Source organism: Phaeodactylum tricornutum, chromosome 3 (assembly GCF_000150955.2).
Source record: "Phaeodactylum tricornutum CCAP 1055/1 chromosome 3, complete sequence".
Taxonomy (NCBI): Eukaryota; Bacillariophyta; class Bacillariophyceae; order Surirellales; family Neidiaceae; genus Phaeodactylum; species Phaeodactylum tricornutum.
The window spans coordinates 1,232,563-1,257,162 of record NC_011671.1 but is presented as its reverse complement, the minus strand read 5'-3'; the positions used below and the strand labels follow the sequence as shown (position 1 = coordinate 1,257,162).

General features: G+C 47.2%; 7 protein-coding genes across 7 annotated transcripts; 3 read left to right on the top strand and 4 right to left on the bottom strand.

Annotated features, from left to right (window-relative positions):
- Window positions 1-1,330: 1,330 nt before the first annotated feature.
- PHATR_44192 (predicted protein) lies at window positions 1,331-9,489 on the top strand. The gene is made up of 10 exons (XM_002186459.1): window positions 1,331-1,467; window positions 1,569-2,792; window positions 2,899-3,060; window positions 5,902-6,410; window positions 6,486-6,532; window positions 6,614-6,741; window positions 6,877-6,933; window positions 7,040-8,257; window positions 8,364-8,525; window positions 8,680-9,489. The coding sequence occupies exons 1-10, from the start codon at window positions 1,435-1,437 to the stop codon at window positions 9,235-9,237; spliced, it is 4,098 nt and encodes a 1,365-aa protein (XP_002186495.1). The 5' UTR covers window positions 1,331-1,434; the 3' UTR covers window positions 9,238-9,489.
- Window positions 9,490-12,215: 2,726 nt separating this feature from the next.
- PHATR_44190 (predicted protein) lies at window positions 12,216-14,201 on the bottom strand (the record flags this gene model as incomplete). The annotated part of the gene is made up of 1 exon (XM_002186177.1): window positions 12,216-14,201. The coding sequence occupies one exon, from the start codon at window positions 14,199-14,201 to the stop codon at window positions 12,537-12,539; it is 1,665 nt and encodes a 554-aa protein (XP_002186213.1). The 3' UTR covers window positions 12,216-12,536.
- Window positions 14,202-14,692: 491 nt separating this feature from the next.
- Window positions 14,693-19,639, bottom strand: PHATR_44189 (predicted protein; the record flags this gene model as incomplete). The annotated part of the gene is made up of 3 exons (XM_002186176.1): window positions 15,035-19,639; window positions 14,753-14,957; window positions 14,693-14,718 (listed from the first exon to the last, which is right to left on the bottom strand). The coding sequence occupies exons 1-3, from the start codon at window positions 19,484-19,486 to the stop codon at window positions 14,693-14,695; spliced, it is 4,683 nt and encodes a 1,560-aa protein (XP_002186212.1). The 5' UTR covers window positions 19,487-19,639.
- Window positions 19,640-20,160: 521 nt separating this feature from the next.
- PHATR_44188 (predicted protein) lies at window positions 20,161-21,220 on the bottom strand (the record flags this gene model as incomplete). The annotated part of the gene is made up of 1 exon (XM_002186175.1): window positions 20,161-21,220. The coding sequence occupies exon 1, from the start codon at window positions 21,202-21,204 to the stop codon at window positions 20,161-20,163; it is 1,044 nt and encodes a 347-aa protein (XP_002186211.1). The 5' UTR covers window positions 21,205-21,220.
- Window positions 21,221-21,564: 344 nt separating this feature from the next.
- PHATR_10566 (predicted protein) lies at window positions 21,565-21,846 on the top strand (the record flags this gene model as incomplete). The annotated part of the gene is made up of 1 exon (XM_002186458.1): window positions 21,565-21,846. One exon carries the CDS (start codon window positions 21,565-21,567, stop codon window positions 21,844-21,846), a length of 282 nt encoding a protein of 93 aa, XP_002186494.1.
- Window positions 21,847-21,854: 8 nt separating this feature from the next.
- Window positions 21,855-23,442, bottom strand: PHATR_44187 (predicted protein). Its single transcript, XM_002186174.1, has 3 exons — window positions 23,189-23,442; window positions 22,570-22,999; window positions 21,855-22,495 (listed from the first exon to the last, which is right to left on the bottom strand). Exons 1-3 carry the CDS (start codon window positions 23,222-23,224, stop codon window positions 21,924-21,926), a joined length of 1,038 nt encoding a protein of 345 aa, XP_002186210.1. The 5' UTR covers window positions 23,225-23,442; the 3' UTR covers window positions 21,855-21,923.
- A 427-nt stretch (window positions 23,443-23,869) lies between these two features.
- Window positions 23,870-24,599, top strand: PHATR_44186 (predicted protein). Its single transcript, XM_002186457.1, has one exon. The coding sequence runs from the start codon at window positions 23,980-23,982 to the stop codon at window positions 24,490-24,492; it is 513 nt and encodes a 170-aa protein (XP_002186493.1). The 5' UTR covers window positions 23,870-23,979; the 3' UTR covers window positions 24,493-24,599.
- Window position 24,600: the final 1 nt, after the last annotated feature.

Sequence of the window (24,600 nt, the reverse complement as noted above, 5' to 3'; positions counted from 1 at the left end):
GTGGACGGATTCAAACACTTTCGCACTCACGAAAAAAAAATAGGCGCAGAAAACGGTTCTGCATATCGCACCCATATAGTAATCATGATTTAGATACGATACATTTGCGTCATATATGTCACACCCTTTTAATTTTGCTATGAACTGACAGTGAACAGAGAAATAACTGTCAAAGAAAAAACGAAATATTGCGGAGATTCACTCTTTCAAATTTTAACAAGTCAACATAAACTCTGCTGCGGTCAGATTTCCTAATGTCATTTATAATAGAGTTTCAACTTTCAAGTAAGATTCGTGAAACCAAGTTGCGCAGGAAGAAATGAAGTCAAATCGATCTTTCGCTGAAAAGATTCTTTGTGGAGGTGTTTTCAATTTAAATTGGATACGTTTGTCCAATACATGACAACGTTGGATAGGTCGAAAGACGAAAAGCGAGATTAATTCTGACATTACATTAGCCGATGAATTTTTGCGTCTTCCTTTTGGGTTTGTACCAACAATTTACTGTTAGGTAGCATCTCACCTGTGGACATGGTCCACACGCGAGCATAGTCGATTGGCTAGCTTCCATTGTGAATGACCTTCGCAATCGCAGCGACTATCCACTGCGGAAATAATTGTCGGCTTTTCCCGAATGGTATACCTACTTCTTGAGAATCGTATCTGGCTGCTATCTCATGCTCTTACCAAGTTCTCAATCAAGTTTTTGACTGGAAGTGATGCAGGCAATCTCAAAACTGTTCCATTGACTGTGAGAAGAACCTGCATTTGGAACAGGGCCCAAGCAGTAAGTAACCTTATTTGAAACATTCCTGCGCGAATGGAAATTTGAATGTGTTGTCATCCGGGACATACCTATATCTGCAATATTCACTTACGCCTAGACTTATTCTGACAATGAGGACCATTTTCATTACAGTATCAAGTACGATCTCCACTATAAAAGTCAGAAACATCATGTCCTGTTTTCATTTTTAGTCATTGTGGGACACAAAATCCTTCGCATGAGAAGGTAAAACGGCAAACAGTGGCTTCTCATGGCACGAAAGTGGATTTTTCGGGCAAGTTGTACCTCTCTCTTAATCTAAGAGCGGACAAAATAAAGCCCCATTGATACTGATCGATTGCTGAATACACTAAATGTAAAGTCATTCTAATTCTCAATGTAGCAACAGGATTTATACACAACTGTAAGTATTCAGATAACTCAGTGAGACGGCCGGCAAAGTCCTTGTCAGAGAAGGCATTCTCGATTTTTGAGAGTGCGCAGAAATGCAACATGTCTAGAGTGAAGGGCAATCGTTGTAACAATTTTCCCTTTCGGTCAAAGCAAAAACTACGGCTTTCACAAGAAAAGAGATTGCAAAAATATTATTCGCAGATTGGAGCTATCGAAGCAACACTTCATACCACTGTACAAGTCTCGAAAAAGGGATGAGCTCTTCGTTCTATAAGATTTACGAGTCGGTAAGTTACACCATTGACCGTAGGCCTTGGACTGTCATTATCCGTGTCTCCATGCCTCACTCAAGACCTGTTGTTGACTTTCGATATACGTACCAATTTAGGCGTCGGCCGCAGAAGTCATGAGCAAGACTCCTCGCTTCAGTCATAGTCGAGATGTCTCCCTTCTCGCTTCGAGCGAATCAGCCGAAGTCAAGGACTACGCCATGGGTATGCTCTTTCTTGCCGTCGTCATTCTGGCTGTCTTTATTCTTTGGTCCGCTCTCTTGATTCTATTCTGGTGGCGTGGGCAAGAGCGGTTCGGATTCCTTGCAGGCGGGTCCTTCCTTGAAGAAAGCAACACCTCCAACACTTCCAAACATGTGAACGCCGACTCGAGCGACAATTCCGAGAGCCAGGAATCGGCTAAACTGAACCTAGCTGCCGGCGCTAACAAGGAATCAAATGACAATGAAGCGGAAGACGAAGCCCTCTCCAAGGACTCCAAACTCGGTAACAACCAAGACACAAGCGAACTAGACGACATGTCTGACAAGGAGTACGCAAAAAACTCGCTCAATCAAAGCGAGACTGGTCCCGAGAGACTCTCGCTATCGCTGCCAGAAGAAGCGTCGTCGGAAAATATCGAAAAAGACCAAGCGGACACTTATTGTCACGAAGCAGGCGATCTTCGTACGCACAAGGTGGCTCGGATTTGCTTCATGGTTGCGGGTGTTATTTATATAACATTCGCCCTTCTTTTGGCCACCCTCGGGATCATGCAACTTCAACCTACAGTCGACGTAATCAACGAAACAGTTCTTGACGTCGAAAGCATTTCAAGTATGACACGGTCTACAATTGATCGAGAGCTTCGTGGAACCATCGACTCGGCCAATGTGATTCGTAGTCGCATGGATTTTGAAGTAAGTCAAGACCGCTTTTGTCCCGCCGACCCCGAGGTGAGGGGTTCCGAACTGGCGCAAGATATTCTTAGCCAGTCACAAAATGCCATCACTAAGCTGAATGATTTCTCGGCAAGCTCATTGGATGATGCTGAGTCAGCTTTGAACACAATCGATGACGGAACTTCTAGTGTAAAGAAGACAACAGAAGATATTGACATTGCAGGTTGGAAAATCGCGATGGTGACGATCCCGTGTATTGCGATACCAGGAATACTCATGGCAGGATGTATTCAAGCATGGTTGGGTGTTGAGCGTCGGTTTCTTCAAAATGCTGTGACCTGGTTTGTGTTTCCCGCACTTGTTCTTTTGACACTGACTGCCGTTATCGCGGCGGTTGGCATGGGGATAGCCGCAACCGTAAATGCCGACTTTTGCTTACCGGTACGTTTCTTGTGTACATACCCTGTAACGAAGAAGATCGCTTGGATGTCTCACTGAAGCGGCATGGCTATTGTTTCTCCTGCTATGATCGCTCATGTCTGTACAGGGTGGTTCCACAAACGATCCCCAAACGGTTATCTTGAGAGTGTTGGAGGAATCTGATTACCAAAGCGGCGAATACGTGTATCAAATGGTAGAACACTTTGTCTCCCAATGCAGAGACACAGTCAATCCTTTCGCCGACGTGGAGGGTGTCTTGCTTGATTTGGTACGTGAAGAAATTGGTGCGAACAAAAGACCTTTACCCATGAGCGTCAGCTCATTTCCAAGTGTGTGTATGGTGTACTGGCAACTGACTAGTCCGATTTTTGCTCTCTTGGTTAGCCCTCGACTCAAACTGCTTTGGAAGAACTTGATGTCTCATTGAGAGAAGAAAACACCTTGGACGTCTTGGCGTTGTCCTGTGAACGCGATTTTACAGTCCTTCTAGACCTCACTACATCCATGCAGGAGGTCGTCCAAGATATGATTAAGCAGTTGTCTCAGGTTTTAGATACGCTCTCGTGTGAGGCGGTGGTTCCGTTGTACACTAAAGCCGTGCACGAGGGTAGTTGTGACCTTTCCGTTTCGGCATTGACTTGGATCTTTGTGAGCGCTCTCGTGATGGGTGTTACTGGAATGATTATGATCACTCTGCGGGCGTCGTACCGCACGACTGAGTATGTGCACTCTAACGACGGCACTTCTCGTGGTAGTCCCGAGCTAGATACCCATAGTTCATGGCAAGGAAAGATCGCAGCCACTGGTAATGAGGGTCCCAATGAAGTTGACGAGCTCTTTGAACATCAGGAGCCTATGTTTCTCGACGAGGTCTCTGAGACGGAGTATCGCTAGTCATTTGTCCAATCTTTCAATGTGTCGGATTCGACTACAATGCGGATGAGAATGTCAATTCAATAAATTTGCCAATCACTACCTTAGAATCAAATTTTTAAGTTCTCTTGGTATGCATTTCTCTATAGTGTCTTCGAAGTGTTGTGATGAATTTTGAGCAGCTTACTGCTATCCATAAAGTCATTCCTGTTCTCAATGTTGTAATCGGAATCTTACTCGATTCTTAATCAAAGTCATAGCATCATTCCCTTCGAATATGGCATGATTCTAGGTTGAGAGTGCGCAGAAACTCATCGCATACAGATAACTGTAAAGCGCGATTTTACTTTTAACCTTCCGACAAAATTTTCCCGTAGAATCTCTAGGTATCTGCTAGTGATGTGAAAATTATTCCAACCTTTCGAATTGATATAAACCAGCACCGCTGTCTTCATTCATTTTCATTCTTTTGCTCTAGCTAGTTTCGAATGCAAGCATGAGCTCTTCGTTCTATAAGATTTACGAGTCGGTAAGTTACTGCCTTACATTAGTCGATAGCCTCATACAATCACTTTCCGTGTCTACATGCCTCACTCAAGACCTGTTGTTGACTTTCGATATACGTACCAATTTAGGCGTCGGCCGCAGAAGTCATGAGCAAGACTCCTCGCTTCAGTCATAGTCGAGATGTCTCCCTTCTCGCTTCGAGCGAATCAGCCGAAGTCAAGGACTACGCCATGGGTATGCTCTTTCTTGCCGTCGTCATTCTGGCTGTCTTTATTCTTTGGTCTGCTCTCTTGATTCTATTCTGGTGGCGTGGGCAAAAGCGGTTCGGATTCCTTGCAGGCGGGTCCTTCCTTGAAGAAAGCAACACCTCCAACACTTCCAAACATGTGAACGCCGACTCGAGCGACAATTCCGAGAGCCAGGAATCGGCTAAACTGAACCTAGCTGCCGGCGCTAACAAGGAATCAAATGACAATGAAGCGGAAGACGAAGCCCTCTCCAAGGACTCCAAACTCGGTAACAACCAAGACACAAGCGAACTAGACGACATGTCTGACAAGGAGTACGCAAAAAACTCGCTCAATCAAAGCGAGACTGGTCCCGAGAGACTCTCGCTATCGCTGCCAGAAGAAGCGTCGTCGGAAAATATCGAAAAAGACCAAGCGGACACTTATTGTCACGAAGCAGGCGATCTTCGTACGCACAAGGTGGCTCGGATTTGCTTCATGGTTGCGGGTGTTATTTATATAACATTCGCCCTTCTTTTGGCCACCCTCGGGATCATGCAACTTCAACCTACAGTCGACGTAATCAACGAAACAGTTCTTGACGTCGAAAGCATTTCAAGTATGACACGGTCTACAATTGATCGAGAGCTTCGTGGAACCATCGACCTGGCCAATGTGATTCGTAGTCGCATGGATTTTGAAGTAAGTCAAGACCGCTTTTGTCCCGCCGACCCCGAGGTGAGGGGTTCCGAACTGGCGCAAGATATTCTTAGCCAATCGCAGAGTGTTATCGCCAATCTATTCGAGTTTGATGATTTTTCGTTGGGCTCGTTAAATGATGCTGATTCTGCCTTGATCATCATCGAGGAAGAAATTTCGAGCTTGAATTTTGACATTACAGGTTGGAAAATCGCGATGGTGACGATCCCGTGTATTGCGATACCAGGAATACTCATGGCAGGATGTATTCTCGCATGGTTGGGTGTTGAGCGTCGGTTTCTTCAAAATGCTGTGACCTGGTTTGTGTTTCCCGCACTTGTTCTTTTGACACTGACTGCCGTTATCGCGGCGGTTGGCATGGGGATAGCCGCAACCGTAAATGCCGACTTTTGCTTACCGGTACGTTTCTTGTGTACATACCCTGTAACAAAGAAGATCGCTTGGATGTCTCACTGAAGCGGCATGGCTGTTATTTCTCCTGCTATGATCGCTCATATCTGTACAGGGTGGTTCCACAAATGATCCCCAAACGGTTATCTTGAGAGTGTTGGAGGAATCTGATTACCAAAGCGGCGAATACGTGTATCAAATGGTAGAACACTTTGTCTCCCAATGCAGAGACACAGTCAATCCTTTCGCCGACGTGGAGGGTGTCTTGCTTGATTTGGTACGTGAAGAAACTGGTGCGAACAAAAGACCTTTACCCACGAGCGACAGCTCATTTCCACTGTGTGTATTAAGTACTGGTAACTGACTAGTCCGCTTTTTGCTCTCTTGGTTAGCCCTCGACTCAAACTGCTTTGGAAGAACTTGATGTCTCATTGAGAGAAGAAAACACCTTGGACGTCTTGGCGTTGTCCTGTGAACGCGATTTTACAGTTCTTCTAGACCTCACTACCTCCATGCAGGAGGTCGTCCAAGATATGATTAAGCAGTTGTCTCAGGTTTTAGATACGCTCTCGTGTGAGGCGGTGGTTCCGTTGTACACTAAAGCCGTGCACGAGGGTAGTTGTGACCTTTCCGTTTCGGCATTGACTTGGATCTTTGTGAGCGCTCTCGTGATGGGTGTTACTGGAATGATTATGATCACTCTGCGGGCGTCGTACCGCACGACTGAGTATGTGCACTCTAACGACGGCACTTCTCGTGGTAGTCCCGAGCTAGATACCCATAGTTCATGGCAAGGAAAGATCGCAGCCACTGGTAATGAGGGTCCCAATGAAGCGGACGAGCTCTTTGAACATCAGGAGCCTATGTTTCTCGACGAGGTCTCTGAGACGGAGTATCGCTAGTCATTTGTCCAATCTTTCAATATATCGGATACGACTGTATAACGGACGAGAGTGTTACAATACTTTGTTGTCAGTGGCTTTCGACAAAATGACAACGAATTTCGTCCCGTGCAATACAAAGGTACGGACAAAATAGACATGCCAATGAATGCTTGTAGTTAGGTGCAGTTTACAACATTTCCATTCTCATTGTCAAATTTAGAATCTTCCAACAGTCGGTCAACAGCCATTGTACGACCACCCCCACTCATAAATAACGTTATTCGGATGGAGAGTGAGCCGGCATTCATCCCGAACAGGTCGAAGTGGGATTGCACGGCATTCCTATTGGTATGTCATTCCTTGCCAGAGCAGGTTACTAACGACAGCTGAAAGTACATCTGGAGCAATTGGAGAAATCGTACAGAGACTGTTCGAATCTAAACGACTAGCGCGGTTGCCATCTTTCCTTACTGTTGCTTGTAGATGGATCGTAGTGCTAACACGAAGATGAGCTCTTCGTTCTATAAGATTTACGAGTCGGTAAGTTACTGCCTTACATTAGTCGATAGCCTCATACAATCACTTTCCGTGTCTACATGCCTCACTCAAGACCTGTTGTTGACTTTCGATATACGTACCAATTTAGGCGTCGGCCGCAGAAGTCATGAGCAAGACTCCTCGCTTCAGTCATAGTCGAGATGTCTCCCTTCTCGCTTCGAGCGAATCAGCCGAAGTCAAGGACTACGCCATGGGTATGCTCTTTCTTGCCGTCGTCATTCTGGCTGTCTTTATTCTTTGGTCTGCTCTCTTGATTCTATTCTGGTGGCGTGGGCAAAAGCGGTTCGGATTCCTTGCAGGCGGGTCCTTCCTTGAAGAAAGCAACACCTCCAACACTTCCAAACATGTGAACGCCGACTCGAGCGACAATTCCGAGAGCCAGGAATCGGCTAAACTGAACCTAGCTGCCGGCGCTAACAAGGAATCAAATGACAATGAAGCGGAAGACGAAGCCCTCTCCAAGGACTCCAAACTCGGTAACAACCAAGACACAAGCGAACTAGACGACATGCCTGACAAGGAGTACGCAAAAAACTCGCCCAACCAAAGCGAGACTGGTCCCGAGAGACTCTCGCTATCGCTGCCAGAAGAAGCGTCGTCGGAAAATATCGAAAAAGACCAAGCGGACACTTATTGTCACGAAGCAGGCGATCTTCGTACGCACAAGGTGGCTCGGATTTGCTTCATGGTTGCGGGTGTTATTTATATAACATTCGCCCTTCTTTTGGCCACCCTCGGGATCATGCAACTTCAACCTACAGTCGACGTAATCAACGAAACAGTTCTTGACGTCGAAAACATTTCAAGTATGACACGGTCTACAATTGGCCGAGAGCTTCGTGGAACCATCGACTCGGCCAACGTGATTCGTAGTCGCATGGATTTTAATGTGAGCCCGACGCAATTTTGCCCAGCCGATCCCGAGCTAAAAGGATCTGAATTAGCACGGGATATCCTCAGGTACGCGCAGCCCATAATCGCCAGGCTATTTGAGTTTGGTGACTTTTCGTTGGCCTTATTGGATGATGCCGAGTCGGCTCTGATCATCCTTGATCGCGAAACTTCAACTATCAATTTTGAAATAACCGGTTGGAAGACCGCGCTGGTGATCATTCCGTACGTGACCATACCGGGCATACTCATGGCCGGATGCATTCTCACCTGGTCTATAATTCAGCGTCGATATTTTCAAAGTTTCATTAGTTGCTTCGCCCTTCCTGCATTTATTCTTTTAACACTGATTGCCATTATCGCAGCGGTTGGTATGGGAATTGCCGCTACAATGAATGCCGACTTTTGTCTACCTGTACGTTCCCAAAGTTTGCGCCGTGCACTTTCAAGAAGTATACACATTCTCACTGGAACGCCATGGAACCTGTGTCTCTCGTCTCCGCTTGTTCCTTTCTGTACAGGGAGATATCCCAGACAATCCGCAAACTGTCATCTTGCGAGTAATGGAGGAAATGAACTACCAACGCGGCGAGTTCGTGTTTGATATGGTGCAATACTTTGTCTACCAATGCAGAGACACCGTCAACCCTTTTGCCGACTTGGAGGCCGACTTTGCAAATTTGGTAGGTCGTGAAGCAACTTCTGGAAGACGAGGCGAAACATAAGAAATTTCCGTGCAAAAAGGGTTCTGAATGCCCACTAGGTTCTTCCCTACGTACAATTTGCCCTGGACACTGTCGACTTATCTTCTTTGTTGTTTTTTCCCCTTACTGTCAGCCCACAAGTCAAACCGAGGTGAAAAGCATTGACACATTGCTTAGCCAAGGGGACACCTTGGACCTCTTGGCAGTATCTTGCGACAATGATTTTACGATTCTCCAGGGCCTTGCTGTTTCCATGCAGGTCACCTTGCAAGACATGATTGAGCAAATGGCTCAGGTCTTGGATACACTCTCGTGCGAAACAGTGGTCCCGCTGTACACCAACGCCGTGTACGAGGCTTCTTGCAATACATCGGTTTCGGCATTGACCTGGATTTTTGTGAGCTTGCTAGTAATGGGAACTGCCGGAATGGTCATGATTACGTTACGTGCATCGGTTCGGGAGACCGAGTACGTGATTTCCAACAAAGGTCCCTCCGGTGAGGATGCAGAGCGAGATGCCGATGTTTCGTGGTCAAGCAAGCTGGAACCTACTGATAAAGCGGATTTGAATGAAACGGACGAGCTTTTTGATGATCAACAGCCAGAGTTTCTCGACGAAATTACCACGGCGACGTACGGTGCGCGACAGATTTGCAACGAGGGCGACGTTGACGGGCACTTGGTTCGTTGAGATGACAGTCACGACGACGGTTCGTTTCCGCGGCGCCGTTCCTAGGTAGAGAGGTCGAGAGGTCGAGAGGACCGTTCGAGATGGCAACTTTCATAGTTAGCTGGCGGGGAAGGTTCTTTTAGGAAACTTCGGTTGCTGGGTATCCCGATTCAGGGACTGACTGTGAGTTGCAGTGTCGTGTACTACTCTAGACTAGTATAGGTAACTATGTAGTATGCGAGGCAACCAATAGTAGCAGTGCAGACGTTCACCATTTATCCTCTTTCCGTCCTTGTGGTTCGCACGATCCAGCAGGGAGTCATACTATGGATGTATTTATAGTGAATTAAGCTTGCATGATAAGTGCTGTGCAGATTTCCAAATGTCGCCATGTTGGTACCTAAACAAACACAATTGTGCGGTACTCGCGGGAAAGGTATGACATAGGCAAAAAAGTCATTTGACCGGTTTGCGAAATTTTGCGACTTTCCCGTTTGGGACACTCCGAATAAAAGAATGTGTCGTCACCATGACGGAATCAGACACTTTTGGAGTTTGACAGCATCAAGAGGTTGATTTCCTATACCGTCACACGACCAACCCCGTGATAGGCACCAAATGTCCTGTGCAGTAACCAGGACTCTCTCACACGAAAACCCAAAACAGGTGAACGCAGGCTGGATCAATCTAGGAGCATATTCAAGGGCGACTGGATATTTTTGTTTACAGATAACGCTAGCTAGTGGAACCAAAAGTAAGAACCGGTAGCGGTGAGATTCCTTCGCAATCCCCACTTGATTCACGTCCCCGTCCTGGAAGAAGCAAATCGAGTTCGAACAAAACGATTCGTTGCGCGATTTCATTGGCAAGGAGCAGACAGAGCTTTTTCTTTGGACAACGCTGTGTTGTTGCAACGCCGTTCAAACAGCAACACCGATCCTTCCTCTTGTCATCACCATGTCGAACGATACATCCTATCGCCGCGAATATGACCCGGTACGTGCCCGTGTGTGGAACCGAGGAACCGGAGACCGAGGAGCCAGTCCTGGAAAAGACTAGAATACGTGGGAACGCAGGAACGCATGAACGCACTAGTTTTAGACACTCACAGAGGTAACCATTCCTTCTCTTGGATCGACACTAACTTGGTTCCTTGTCTTGGCTTTCGTTCGATTCCTAGGTACCGGCGGCGTCCCACATGGTAACGTCCCCTCGATTCGGTCATTCTCGGGACATCTTCTTGCTGTTTTCGGAGGACCCCGCCGAATCCAAAGACTATATGTATGGTCTCGTTTTCGCGGGAGCCCTCACCTTGGCCCTCTTTGCTTGCTGGGGAATCGTTTTGATCGTATTTCGTTGCCTGGGATCCCAAAGCGTTGGTTTCTTTTCTGGTCATCCCATTGTTGTCGACGAGCTGGATCCCTCCACTACCAGCAATGGGAGTGGTGGTGACAACGTCGACGATGGTGAATCCATCATTGAAGAGAATTCGTTGTACTTCACTAGCCCCGCAAAGTCGCGCCGCGAAACCGACCGCAGCAGAGTTCCTCCGCGTAATCCGCAATACGAAAGCGATGAAGATAGTTTTTACAATGACTACTCCCCTCGTCCACCCGCAGACCACGGTAACACACGGAACAAACAGGCAGACGTGCATCCAAAGTCGCGCAGCCGTTGCTGCAATCGATCTGTCCTGGTGCGTATCGTTTTCTTGTTGTGCGGTGCCTTGTACATTCTATTCGCCATTCTACTCGTCACAAGGGGTGTGACAGACTTACAGAATACTATCAACACGGTGAATGATAGTTCCAATGACATTGACGCCATTTCTGCGGAAGCCAGAGATATCATCCGTACGGGTCTACGGGACAGTATCGAGCTCGCTTCGTCGGTGCGAACCCAATTGGTCGAGGAACTGGATGCTCCCGTATTCTGTCCGGCCGATCCGTCCGTGCAAAACTCTGACATTGGTCGGCAAGTTCTGGATACTGCTCAGCAAGCCATTGCTCTTCTCTCGGATCTTGACGACTTTTACGACACTCCCTTGGCGGAGGCCGAATCTGCCCTGGATAAAGTCGAAAAGGGATCCGCGCAAGTACAAGATGCCGTGGGCGGTGTGGATTTGACGGATTGGCGAATTCTGCTTGTCTTAGTGCCTTACGTAGTCGTACCCGCCTTGCTCGTGGCGGGCGTCATCATTAGCTTTTTTGACGTTTCTTTTTCCATTTATATCTGCGTTACCAATTGGTTCCTGTTGCCACTGTTTATCATCATGACGATGGTGGCCGTAGGAGTGGCGTCGGGCATGATGATTGTGGCGGGGATGAATTCAGACTTTTGTTTGCCGGTGAGTGTTTCCCAACGTTTCATGGATTGGGAGAATGTCACGTTTTTACATGTCTCTAATTCCAGTTTGTTCTTCGTCATTGTCTTACAGGGTGGGAGAGTCGACACTCCCGATGCGTCGGTTTATAGTATTTTGCATGAATTGGGCTACAACAACACTTATGTCTACGATGTGGTAGCATACTTTGTTGATCAATGTCGTGATGGACAAGATCCTTTTGCACCACTCAAACAGTTCTCACCGGAGTTGGTACGTACTTCTCACAGTGACTCAGATGCTGCTATCAACCTAGTTGCCTATCGTTTCGCCCTATCTTACTCTCTGTCACTGCAGAACACAGCTTCCGATAGTATTAGCCAACTACAGGGTTCTTTTATCGACGAGGCAATAATAGAAGAGCTATCTCTTTATTGCAGTCGAGACTTTACGCCAGTTAGCGAAGTTATATTGTCTATGGACGAGTTATTGAGGAATTTGCAGACTTCTTTGCAGCGTGCGCTGAATCTTTTGTCATGCGAATTGATTGTGCCGATTTACACGAGCACGGTATATGATGGTGTATGCACGTATTCGATAACGGCCGTTTATTGGGTTTTTTCTAGCTCGATCGTCCTCGCTTTCTCGGGAATGATGATGATTATGTTCCGCGCGGCTTACAAACGAACAGTCCATCCCATGGAAGATGTCCACAAACAGCAGCAAGTCTTGCAAACAAAGGAGACAGGAGAAAGTTCGATGGTAATTAACGAAGTGAATCCGACACGAAGGGATTACAACGACGATTTGTCATCGGATGAGAGTAGCGAGAATCGAAAGCACCACTCTCGCAAGCATCTGTTCAGATCTCGAGTGCATTAATGCGTTTCTTTTCGACGTTCAATCTTTGTATAATCCTCAAGGGATAATATTTTAAATCTTCTGTTTATGTTTCAAGATTCGGTAATTCTGGATATCCTTGCTGAAACGTTCAGACCTAAGAGGCATATGCACCATTGCGGGCAGCAAATATATTCTCTGGGTCAAACGCGTGTTTAGTCAAGAGCGCGGCTTCCTGTAGGGCGGGTGAGTTGATGGCTTGAAGGAACGATGACCGAACCTTTCCAACTCCGTGATGATGGCTGAGCAATCCTCCGTGCTCCAAGATTTCTTCACGAGCGGCATGCTCAATCTCGGTAAAGACAGCGCTTGCACTGGCAACATTTTTGAAGCTCATGCAAAAGTAAAAGTACAAACATACTCCTTCGTGATATAGTTGGGTCACTCTGCAACCAACGAATGGCTTCCCAGGGAGATCACGAGCCTTGTGTTCCTTCAAAATACGCTCTTTCGTGGCGGTAATAAGAGCCAACAGTCCCGACCAAGGAACAAAAGTCTCAAAGGACTCTCCAAGGAAATGATATGACATAGCGAAGTCCCTAAGATAGGCGATCATGAAAGTCAATTCATACCCTGCTCGACCAATACTTGCTCCGACCTGAACTCCTCCATGCATGCGAGACAGTCTTCCGATGGCTTTTTTCTGATTGTTCACTTCTTCTGACGATCCTTCATATAAAATTGTGGCACAGACAACCTTTTTAGGGTCCAAGGAAAACGAAATACTTGCGATGAAAGAAGTTATTGCTCGCTTGGCTGTGTCAATAATCGATTCTGACTCTGGTCTAAGGGCGTGTCCCAAGCGAAAATGCTCATTGTCCAGCAAGCGGCAACTTGCAGGTATCATTCGACCAAGCTCTGAGACGTTTTTCGTGAAACGAATGCCGTGCTCAAAGTCGGGGAAGAGAACACTTCCAAAGTCCTTTTTCTTGGGTAGTCGCCAAATACGAATGACTGCGCTCCCAATGACACCTAGACAACCTTCTGATCCAATGATCAATGAAGTTATGTCAAAGCTGCCTGCTTCGCGGCCGCATCCGTTTGCTCCTTTGTATCCATGAGCTAAGACCCCGTTCGCGCCAACAACTCGAACTCCCCTGACTATATCCTCTATGTTGCCATACTTATTCCTTTTCATTCCGCTGGCTTTCGTTGCTATCCAACCACCGAGCGTACTAAATTCATAGCTATCTGGTTCGTGCCCAATCGTAAATCCCCGTCGATTCATTTCTTCAACTAGAGCTCGGCCAGTGATCCCAGCTTCTACATGGGCTAGTCCATTCTCTTCGCTCACCCACAAGATTCGATTCATCTGGGTCATATCAACTGAAATAATGGGGCGCGGTTCGACCTGTATAGGAGGACAACGAGTAGCTTGAGATACGTTTGTTCCTCCCCCAAAAGGTATAACACACCAAAGGTGAGCCTTTGCCAGCGATACAATTTCACAAAGGTGATCTTCATTGATGGGCCACGCAACGGCATCAGGGATCCGAAGGGCTTCGCCAGAACGAATAGCGTATATGTCTTCTTGACAGTGCCCTGTTCCATGACGAATTCTTTCAGCAACGGAGATGGAAACAAAAGAACTTGCTTTTCCCAACAAGTCTACATCGATAGGTTGGGAGCTTGCTTCGCTGAAGTCACAGCGATCTAAAAATGCCTCCTTTGAAATATCTACCTTCACCATCATTTCGCTTTCGATAAAAGGGAGAAGGCCATCGAGACGTTTACCGGATAAAGAATACCGGTTGCCTTTCATGGCCACATAGGGCGCATAATCGCCCATTCGAACAATAAAACCACATCCTTCGAACCCCCACTCCCCAAGTGCCTCGCCAGAGTGCAATTTTGAGCGTGCGATATTCAACGAAAATCTGCCATTGTTTGATGATGGTAAAAGCTGAATAGAATCGGCATTTTTCGTTTTCATTGAAGCTGACGCCGCTAGAAGAACTGATGGCGTTGTCATATCCATGGAAATTGCAGTTTTAAGCAAATGATCTCTCTCCGGGTGTTCGAAACCATGACTCTGCAGCCGCAACAAGGCCTTTGAAACAGAGATGTCGGCTGCGTCAAAAACTTTTGATAAAGCGGTACTCAAAGGAGCTGCCGATGCGATCAATTCGAAATTAGACGAAGCTGTGCTATTGATCCATTTCACCCAGAGAAGCTGATGTGGCTCAAAGAAGCGATATAGATATGGGACTTGGAGTGCAGCGCAACAGAGCGTATTGTTATTGGAAGGCACAGTCAAGCGTCTAGATTCAACAGGATGACTTGACCAGTAGTTCATATTCAGGGCCTTGATACCGCCTTCGACTGTATCGCAATCAATATCGAGCAGACGGGATATCGCCTCTACATGATAGCGCGAGATATACATAAGATCTCGTTGTCGTCCTTGAATACTCCAGACCAGTTCCTTGAAATTCGTCTTTTCGGCAGCGTTCATGACGAGCGGGGCACCAGCACTTACTAGGACATTCCCAAAGCTGTTCTTTCCGTCGAATACATCCTGTGCTCAAAAGAAGTAAGCGTCGAACCTTTCAACCACATACGCAACGCTCAAAGTGTAACATGGAGAGTACTTACCAACAGCCATTGCAAAGCACCGGGCGTCGACATCTTAAGCGAAGCACCTGTCACGAGTTCCTTTTCCATATAATGCTGTTCAGGAATAGCTTCATAGCTTATTGCAACTGGTACGATCAAAGAATCTATGCCACTTTGATGAAGGCACTTCAAAACACCAGTCTTTGGTTTCGCAAACCGTCCATCACGGCTACGAGTTCCTTCAATGAAGACTTCCATGACAGGGACCGGTCCATGTCGATGAATACCAATTGCCTGGATCTGCTGATTTGAATCAGGATCAACTTGACCAGTGCCTCTTCGAATGAAAATAGCTCGGGCACAAGAACACAACCATCCTATGATAGGAAGTTGCCGAAAATCCTCCGCGGCTGCGACGAAAGGAATATCCACCTGAAGCTCCGGCAACGAAAAGGCTAAAAAGCTAAGAAGGATGAAGTCGAAGACCGACCGGTGCGTAGGGGTAAGGACAATGCGAATAGGTCGTCCCGTATTCTCGGCTTCTCGGATCGCTTCAGCGAAAGAAAAAAGATCAACGGAAACCTCGTTAAAACACAATCTCAGAACCTTCTTTGCCAAGAATCCAATGCATCTGATGACTAAAGATCCCCTTGGTTGAGTTAAAGCCCACCACGAATCCGAGAGAACCGGTTCGTGGATACGCCCCCCGAGAAGGAAAAAGGTTGGATAGGTATTCCTTTCTTTTGAGGGGTTCTGAGACCGACGGCATTCACTCGTGGTGGCTAGAAACACATGCGCAGCCAAGACACAGTTGAGAGCGTATCGTTGGCCATCAAAATCCTTGGCAACAAGCCGACTGCGGAAGTGAAAGCTCGTATTCATAAAGGGAAAGAACAAAAGAGGGAGATCAATAAAGGAAAGGAGTCTCCTGATATTTGACGCGTCTACTCTCAAGTATGCAAATACTGTTTCAACGAAAAGGAGAGGAGCTTTGACAATACTCCGATGAATTCTAGTATATAGCTCAAGAGAGGGGTTCAGTATAGAGAGCACCTGTGTCGAGAGAATCAAGCCGATGTATGCTGTTGCTCGACCAAAATGGCCAAACAAAGATCCAACCTGAGTTACAGTGCTGGCATAGTCCAGCCAAGTGAAGGTAGAACTAGGTGCAGAGGCTGAATCCCAAGTCGCATTGTGTATCGTGTAAAGTGGTAAATTGCTTGACTCTGGATCTCCTGCATACACAGTATCGGCCAAAGCAGAGGAAGCGCAAGAAACCTTTTCAAAGTCTTCGTCACTTGACGAGTCGTAAACACCTACAACATCGCGAAAGCCGCCTTCGGCAAACGCTCTGGATAACAAGAATCTTGACACCACATCAACTGGAATACACGATACTCGATAAGGGCCAAAGCTCCAAAGGTTCCACTGGTACGAGAGGTACAGACATGCAGCAGCAACTAGAGTAGTCGGCCTTTCTCCCGCCCAGCCTTCGAAAGGCATCTCGCATGCTGGACCAACAATGCTCGGTCGGAAAATTGTTGTCCGAACCTTGCTGTTTTTCACAAGTAAATGTTCGCAAACACATTTGCTAAACGTGTAAGAATTGGGAAAACGAAGCTCACGCATAGCCTTGGAAGCGAGGAACTCCGTACTTTGCATTGAACTGTATAAATCATTAGCATCGAAAGATCCGAGGGGAAACAACCTTTCCGAGAGTGGCTCGTCGTCCGTCCCGCTCAAACCGCCATGCACAAACGCAGTACTGACGTGCACGAAATGTGTCTTTTCATGGGCAAGAGATGCTGCGAGGTCTTGCAAGTATAGTGGGGAGGATATATTCGCTGTGGCAGCAGCAGGAAGGCTTTGTGTGAAGCTCACCGACGCTGCACAGTGAATCAGATGGGATATACTTCCGTCGTTGCGGACATCGTAGAGATCAGTTTTACACAGTAAAGCATTGGGTCTTGTAACGTCACCTTCAATAACCTTTACTAAGTCGCTCTTCTCAGTTTTGTCTAGGAACCCGTACACAGCTGTATTTTCGAGCAATGTGTCGATTCGAGCCTGAGCCGAAATTCCACGCTTTGATCTACAAATGAGTATGACCTTCTTAATCCCCAACACTTTTCGATGAAGGAGCAAATCTCGAAGAACAAGTGATCCAATAAAACCAGTCGCCCCAGTAAGTATCACTTTTCGTTCACAGGGAGAGCACTGTGGAAGCCTGAGAGCTGGACTTGACTGGAAAACACTTGTGCGGACAGCTTGAAGTCCAGGAATAGTGGAATGGTTGGAAATGTCTCGATGGCTTTCGTAATCTGGATGTTGACCCAACAGGTCTATGTACTTCCCCACTGCGGTCGAAGAATTGATATAGTAGTCAGCGACCAACCATCGCAGAAGCTTCGACGATGCGATACAAACAACGAGGAAAATCCCCAGCGCCACAATCCCCAGATGAATCTGTCGTATGAGAAAGGCAACATCTCGGGAGAAAACAAAAAATATGCAGAGTGCCATACTAAGACTCAATCTTGTTTTCAACAAGAAATCAACATTACAGCCGAAACCTGGTTGTACGGGCTCATCACCATTGCACGGAAAAGTGCGAAGTCCATCCACTAGCCGTTTCATTTCAAGGTTACAGAGCTTCTTACCGCAGACAGGAAGATACAACAACGCCTTCATGAGCTTTTCCGCTCGCTTGCAATTTGGAGACACACAACACAACTGCGATGATCCTTGCGTGGCATCAAATCCAAGCTTTCCGAGCTGAGTGCTTTGTTTCCCAGGCGTCTCCGACACGATTGGGAAAAGCCAATTACTATTCGTGCAGTATGGGGTTGGGGCCGGAAGGTTGACATTTGGGATCGTGCTTTTCAACAAGCGAGTGATCTTTAGGCATTGATCCTTTTTATGCAATACCGAGGGTACATGTTGGTTTGCTTCCTGCAAGCGATAACTAAGTAAGGCTAAGAGAGCCGCGCATGGGCGTCGTCGAAACTGATGTATTGCTTGATCAAACTTCGTCCCACTGGAATCCATAGGTGAGCGTCCGAATCCACGCAGTAGTGAGGTAACGAAATAATCGAAGTCCAATCGGAAAATTACGCACAGCTGATGTATCATGCCACACATCCAAGGAAAATCCGTCACGAAGCGTATACAGAGGGCATACAGCACTTTTCCGAAGTACTCTGCATTCGTTTGATATTGGTAAACAGAAAAGTGCAATCGCTTCATGGTCTCTGCTACTTTTATATTCTTCACCATCGCTATGCCACCTCCCAAGGCAGTGGAAGTCTTAATCAGACCAAAGGAGACGAAGACCACATCAGCCTGAGGACTTCCCCTGTACGAAAGTGACCCCAGACCTGTAAATATTTCGGCGCAGTCTTCCATGACGTCCAGCTTATGCTGATCGGCAAGTGTTTTTATCCGCTCAAAGTCACGATTTGACGCCGACACCATTCCGAACGGATGAACCACTAGTATGGCAACCGTCTTATCTGTAATTGCCGCTTCGATCCCCTCGATATCGACAGATATGGTGGTTGTTGTATTTCTGGTCGTTTCGTCCGACGGCGGCAAGTCCACGCCCACCACTTCGAGTCGATGGTGCCTGAGCACTCGTAGCATACCTGGAACATTTATCGGCGGACAAATAATTATCTGCGAGCCTTCTGGGAAGGACCGACTCAATAGGTACAAGTCCAACAAAGATCGCACTGCCAGACCAACTACAACGTTTTGAGGACTTTGACCATCACCTTCCATACCCCTGATCCACTGATTTTTTATTTTTCGCTCGTAGTGTTGATAGCATGGCATAGTCGATCGGCGAATCATATTTGTAGCGCAATGGCGACTCGCATAAAGTAGATCGCGATACTTAATATCCAATTGGCCACGTGGAATTAAGGGCGACACACCGAAAAAGTGTTTCGATGGTTTCGGCCTTGAAACGGCGGCTGGTTCGACATGCGAGGCTTTATTCATTTCAGTATGTTTCACGTCCTTGGATTCGGCCAGCTTCGAAGCCTTCGTATCCTCCTCTAGCATAGGGTCAATCGGAGTTTCCACTTCTTTCGCAAAAGAACTTTTGCCGTCATTGGCAACAGAGTTAGAGCTATGCCACCAATCCCGACAAATTTCACCCAATGAATTTTCTTGTGCGCTGAGTAACGAAATATACTCCCGCATCGCTTCTTCCCGAGATAATCCCGTGCAAGCCTTCAGGGCTTGGTACTTGGCGTAGGCTTCCACACGAAAAATAGAAGGCGCGGCTTCCTCGTCGACTGCCGTTTTGTCACTATTGTCAGACGCAGCACTCGCTTCAATATGCTTGTAGAGACCGTACAGACGCAGTTTGTCGCCGGTTGATAGCTGGTGAGCGGAATCATCCGGAGTGGGCGTTTCTCGAATAAGTTGAACCACAGAGTCAAACAGCTCTTGGAGCGATTGGTTCTCATTTGCACGAGTTGGCATTCTGGTAGGAAATTCAACGTGAAGCTTGAAGAAAAGCAATGGACGATTTGAAATACTAGATGCGAATTCTATCCACCTGTCGGTTGTAGACCAGATCAGGGTGGCTATGTAAAACACTGTCTTGGGCTGGTAAAGTATATTCTCATGGTCAAAATCGGTGGGAAAACACTGAGGATGCCAAAACCTCACCCTGTGGACGTGAGAATGCGTCTTGAGAATGTCTCGAGACATCTGAAATCTTACTTGTCGAGTGAAACAACAAAAAATGATTCACGGTCAGTCAAAAGAGTACACTTTCTCTTTTTCACAGAGCCTTCACAGATTCTTTTCTATGAGATCTCTACTAATGCAAAAGACGCGTGGACAGGGAGAGCACTGTGTCACACTGGAAAGTTTGCGTTGCAGAGCTTTATTTTGCGAATGCAATTAAGGAGGAAGCGCCTGCTTCTTTGGCAACTGCGAACAGTCCAGCGTTTAACGAAAACCCGATGCAAAAAACGCGGTGCAACATGTTTTGACTTGCTTACTGACAGACTCCTTGCAGCGTCGGGAAGCTGTCCCCATCAATGGGTCGTGCTTTATAAAATGCCGCCTCAAGCTGTCCGTAGTGAAAGGTCAATCGCGCTGGCAAGGTTAGAAAATTTCCCTTTATGCCATTTTGATCGACAAGGGAGCTACTGCATTTCTTCCAGAAAAGCTACCGCCGTGGCGTAGTCCATGTGATCGCTCCCTACACTTATTCCTCTTTCACAAAACGATTTCCAATCATCTAGAAAGAATTCAAAGTCGAGGTGATCCCGTTCCTCCTCCGAAAACACCATTCGGTAGCACGACTCCAAGTCCAGTGTTCCATCGCCGAACGCGTTGCGCAGATCCATCTTGCGTTGTTCCGTCAACATTGGACTTTCGTCACGGTACCACTTATTGCTTGTCTCGTTAACGTGGTGAGATACAGACGTTCTATCCAATTCGTGCGTGTGGTCTCCCGAAGGACGCCGGCGACAGAAGAAGACGTTGACCGTTTTACGGTACATTTCGTCGGGAGTACACGAGCTTTCAGTCCAGGCGGTACTGGACTCCATTCTACTAGCCTTCTGCGGAGAGATACACCTTGTGTCACGAGAAGTTAAATCTTCCACTTGACGCATCATGACGGAGTGAGAGACGTCCCAGTCGGTTCCGGGGCAGTTTTCTAGCAATGGCTGCAAAAGACCGACATTGTGGAACGACACCAGTAAATAGACTCCACCATTCGCTTTCAAAAGACGGTAGACTTCCGTCAAGAGGGACGCGGTTGTCTCCTCGCTGCACAAGGTACAATCCAGTGTCGACTTGTCGATCACCAGGTCGATCGTGTTGCTTTGGCATTTGATTTTCTCCGTCAATAGATCGACTTGTTCGTATTGCAGTCGACAATCATCGAGGCCAGCATTCTTCTTCTTCCATCGAGATCGCATTCGTCTCAGCGTCGAGACATCCTTATCCACGTTGATTACACGGGAAATTCCATAAAGAGTACTGTTCTCCAGGAGGTATTCACCTAGTGCGGAACTACCACAACCAACATGCAGAACGCGGCTGCCGTCACCGTCGGCTTTTACTGACCCTTCCAGTGCTTCTCGGATACGTGGCCCCAAAGAAGATGGACTGGTGAGCCATTCAAAGGGTCGAATGTCCTCCGAGGATTCATCACATTGCATAACGTCAACAACGGACATTGTGGACTGATCATTGGCTCCGATCCTTTTCGCAGTTTCTTGTATCTGTGAAAATCACAAATTTTTGGTTTTGCCGTTTCTGGCTTGACAGCTCTGTTCGAGGTATGTAACAATAAGTACAAGCACCTATAAAAATGTGTATAAAAGTAACGACCATAGTGTCGCCGTTTAGTTCTCATGGTGCCGTCGTTCTTATCATGGCAACGAGTCCGAGAGCACGGCCGACATCGAGCTAACAGTAAACGTCTCATACGTCTAACACAAAGTGAAACCAGTGGACACAAGAGATCCTTTCGTGCCTTTCTTGTTGCTTGCGACCAGTCATTTACGGTCAAATTCTAACTACCAGGACTTCACAGTATGAGCAATCCGGGAGGTGCCGCTATTTCGGCGGAGCAACTCAAAGCCCGCTACGTGGGGACGGGGCATCCCGATATGACCAAGTACGAGTGGATGACGAACCAGCATCGGGATACCTACGCTTCCCACGTCGGCCATTACGATCAGCTTTCCTACATGGCGGTAGCACAGAACCAAGCAATAGGACGGACCCGCTTAGAGTTTTTGGAAAAGATGGTACAGCCGTGTGGACCACCACCGCCAACGAAAGACGTTGAACGTTTACTGGAAGAAAGGGAATAGGCTTTGATGAAAATGCGAAACAGCAATCTATTTTAATTCGTTTGGATAACTAGAGAGGATGTAAGCGAAGCAGAGTTCTAGACCTTGGCAACATGTATTGGACTGTCTTCTTCATCCAAGCTAACGCGTTGAGCATTCTTCTGGGAAAAATGTAGTAACAAAGCCGCTGGATTCTCTGGCGTCCAGTGCTTGCGCTTGCGAGAAAAATTGGCAGCGGGAAGGTACGGTGTATGCTCACTTTCAATAGGAACTTGTACTTTCCAAGAGTCTGTCGAGTCGTTCGAACCGACACGTTCACGTGAGCTGACCGAAGACTCGGACACCGAACTGAATCGCATGTTGGGAGTATTAGAGACCAGGTGGGACGGTCCCTTACCGACCGAGAGCTGTAATCGTAGCTCTTCAATCAAAGCGTAGTTCGGGTGGCTCTTTGTCGCCGTAGACGTCGCCAAAGACAATAGCGTTTCTCCCTCATTCGCCTTCTCATACAAGGACCCTCGATATACAGACAACAACATGCGGAGCTTCTCAGGAGAACAGTGCCGACTGCAAGCAACGTGAGCCGGTAAGTACCCCTTCTTGTCTTGCATGTAGCAAGCCTGATGGCCGTGATCTATCATCATCTTCGTTACTTTCGGAGAGATGTAGTCTGTGGAAGTACAATAATTGGATGTCAGCGATACATTTCAGTCGTTGCAGGTCAGAATCTAGAAAGCAACTCACCCGTAAAAATAATGTGAAGAGGAGTTCGCCTTCCCACGCCCCCTACTTCAACCAAAGCACCCGTATAAGATTTGACAAGCTGAGTGATCAGCTTCTCTTTGGTCTGAGCATCAATCTTGGTGTTGCGCTGGGCAATCACGTGAAGCGGGAGCGAGCCGTATCCGTTCTTGATCGCTGCTGCCTGCGGTGTCTTGTCCAATATCTTTTGGATGAGAATTGCCCGATCCTCCGTGTCCCCCTTACTCGTGATGGCTTGGTGCACAATCGTCGTGGCAATATGGTTGTCCATTATCATGGGAGTCACGGCAAGCCACGGGTTCACCTCCACCATCTTCAAAACAGAACGCCATTGATCTGAACGACACAAATGAAAAACCATGTCCATCTCTTCACAGCTCGGCTCTGGAATAGGCCCCATTGTTTCTTCAATCTGTTCAGATACAAAAAAAGATAATATCAGACGTCTTGATCGAGATAGATCACGTCCCTGAACGGAAATTACGAAAAACCAAGCAGCGTGGAAACAAGTGAAACGAACGCTTGCCGTTCGTCACGAAGAAAATTCTCCACGCCACGGTCGCTTAATATCGAATTTGTTTGGTTTGGCATCGGTACTTACTCGTTCGAGTGTGAACTGCGTGTACTTCATGGTCATTGTTAGGATGTATGTGTTCCCCCCGAAGAAAGTCAGTGCACATGAAAATTGTGAGAGACTCGACGGCTGACTCTTGCACCATTCCCGCACAACAGTATTTCATCAGATCTAATCCACATGTTGCTGTTTCAATTGCTGTGAACGAGTACAAGTTTGTACGTATTTCTTAGTTGCGGAGGTACGAAACGGTTTCCCTCTAACCGGCCTCGTTGTTGCGAACGGCTTTTTGAGATTGTGTCGTTCTCGTCGTTTTGCCGAGTTTCGTGACTGTGACATGACAGTGAACTTCGTTCCTCCTTTCTGCTGTGATTCGTTCGACTGTCGCGGAAAGACGAAATTGACCCCTCTTCGAAGGTGTCATTATTAGGGTTTACAACAAATGCTTCGTAACAACACCAACCTGTATTTCGACGACCTACTACTGACAGAGATAGTTCCGTCTCGATGGGCTCACCGCGTGAGCAGAGATCTATCACACTATCAGTAAACAGCGCACTTTGGTCTTAGACGTAAGCTGCGACAGGTAACTAGTGCAACTAGCGAGGCGACGAATCAATTCGAAAGGGTTCCTCTCGAGAAGAATGATGATGCGTGCACTCACGTACGCGGGTCGCCGAGGTCTGGCTTTAGAATGGCGTGTAGTGGGCGGCATAGCGAGGAGGTTCTTCTTCGCCTCTTCGACCGACCACACACGCCTATTAGACGAGGCGGACGTACATCGTGTAACGTTGGTCGATGGAGTGACACAGTACGTCATGGCACCAAATGGAACCGATTTGGAAATTGTCCAAAAAGTACCGCAATTGCATTTGGCCAGACTTTTTGTCAAGGACAACGTCCTGTACGGCGCCAAGGTGATCAACAGGACACTCGGCGAACCCAAACTGGTCTGCGGAAAGATTTTGGATGCCGCACTGCAAGATGTAGGCATCGACAAAGCCCGAGCGCGAAGTACACTACATGGCTTGTCAGACTGGGTGCTTGACGGGATGAGAATAAAAAAGCGAGTGGACAGCCTCTCCGGGCTCTCCGACGGCGAGCTTAGTGCTATAGAAGCAATTGCGAAAGGGTTATCCACGGAGAAATACGACACCAGTCGCATGATTTGGGAGAAACTAGCTCAGGAATATATTGATCGAGGTTGCGCTACGGAAGCAGCGCTTTATCAAAGTAGGGAAGGGGTGTTGACGGAGATTGAGCACCACGCAGACACGTCAGAACTCGCCAATACTAGTGGCGGTGCTATGGCTTTGTTTGAGTTTCAATAGCTTGCTACCATGGCAGGAGCTGCATTGCATCATTGGCAAGCTCATCACGACAAGAGACGTTTATTGTATAGTACTCTCCTGTCTAGTGTACCCGTTTTGATTCTGTTA

Excerpts from the sequence above, each read along its gene's own strand:
- PHATR_44192 (XM_002186459.1), top strand. The coding sequence starts at position 1,435 with ATGAGCTCTTCGTTCTATAAGATTTACGAGTCG. Across the intron at positions 2,793-2,898 it reads ATGCCGACTTTTGCTTACCG|GGTGGTTCCACAAACGATCC; the intron begins GTACGTTTCTTG and ends ATGTCTGTACAG. Across the intron at positions 6,742-6,876 it reads ATTGCACGGCATTCCTATTG|ATGGATCGTAGTGCTAACAC; the intron begins GTATGTCATTCC and ends TGTTGCTTGTAG.
- PHATR_44187 (XM_002186174.1), bottom strand. The coding sequence starts at position 23,224 with ATGACCATGAAGTACACGCAGTTCACACTCGAACGA. Across the intron at positions 23,000-23,188 it reads CGCAGTTCACACTCGAACGA|ATTGAAGAAACAATGGGGCC; the intron begins GTAAGTACCGAT and ends GTATCTGAACAG. Across the intron at positions 22,496-22,569 it reads TCTTCACATTATTTTTACGG|ACTACATCTCTCCGAAAGTA; the intron begins GTGAGTTGCTTT and ends GTACTTCCACAG.
- PHATR_44186 (XM_002186457.1), top strand. The coding sequence starts at position 23,980 with ATGGCACCAAATGGAACCGATTTGGAAATTGTCCAAAAAGTACCGCAA.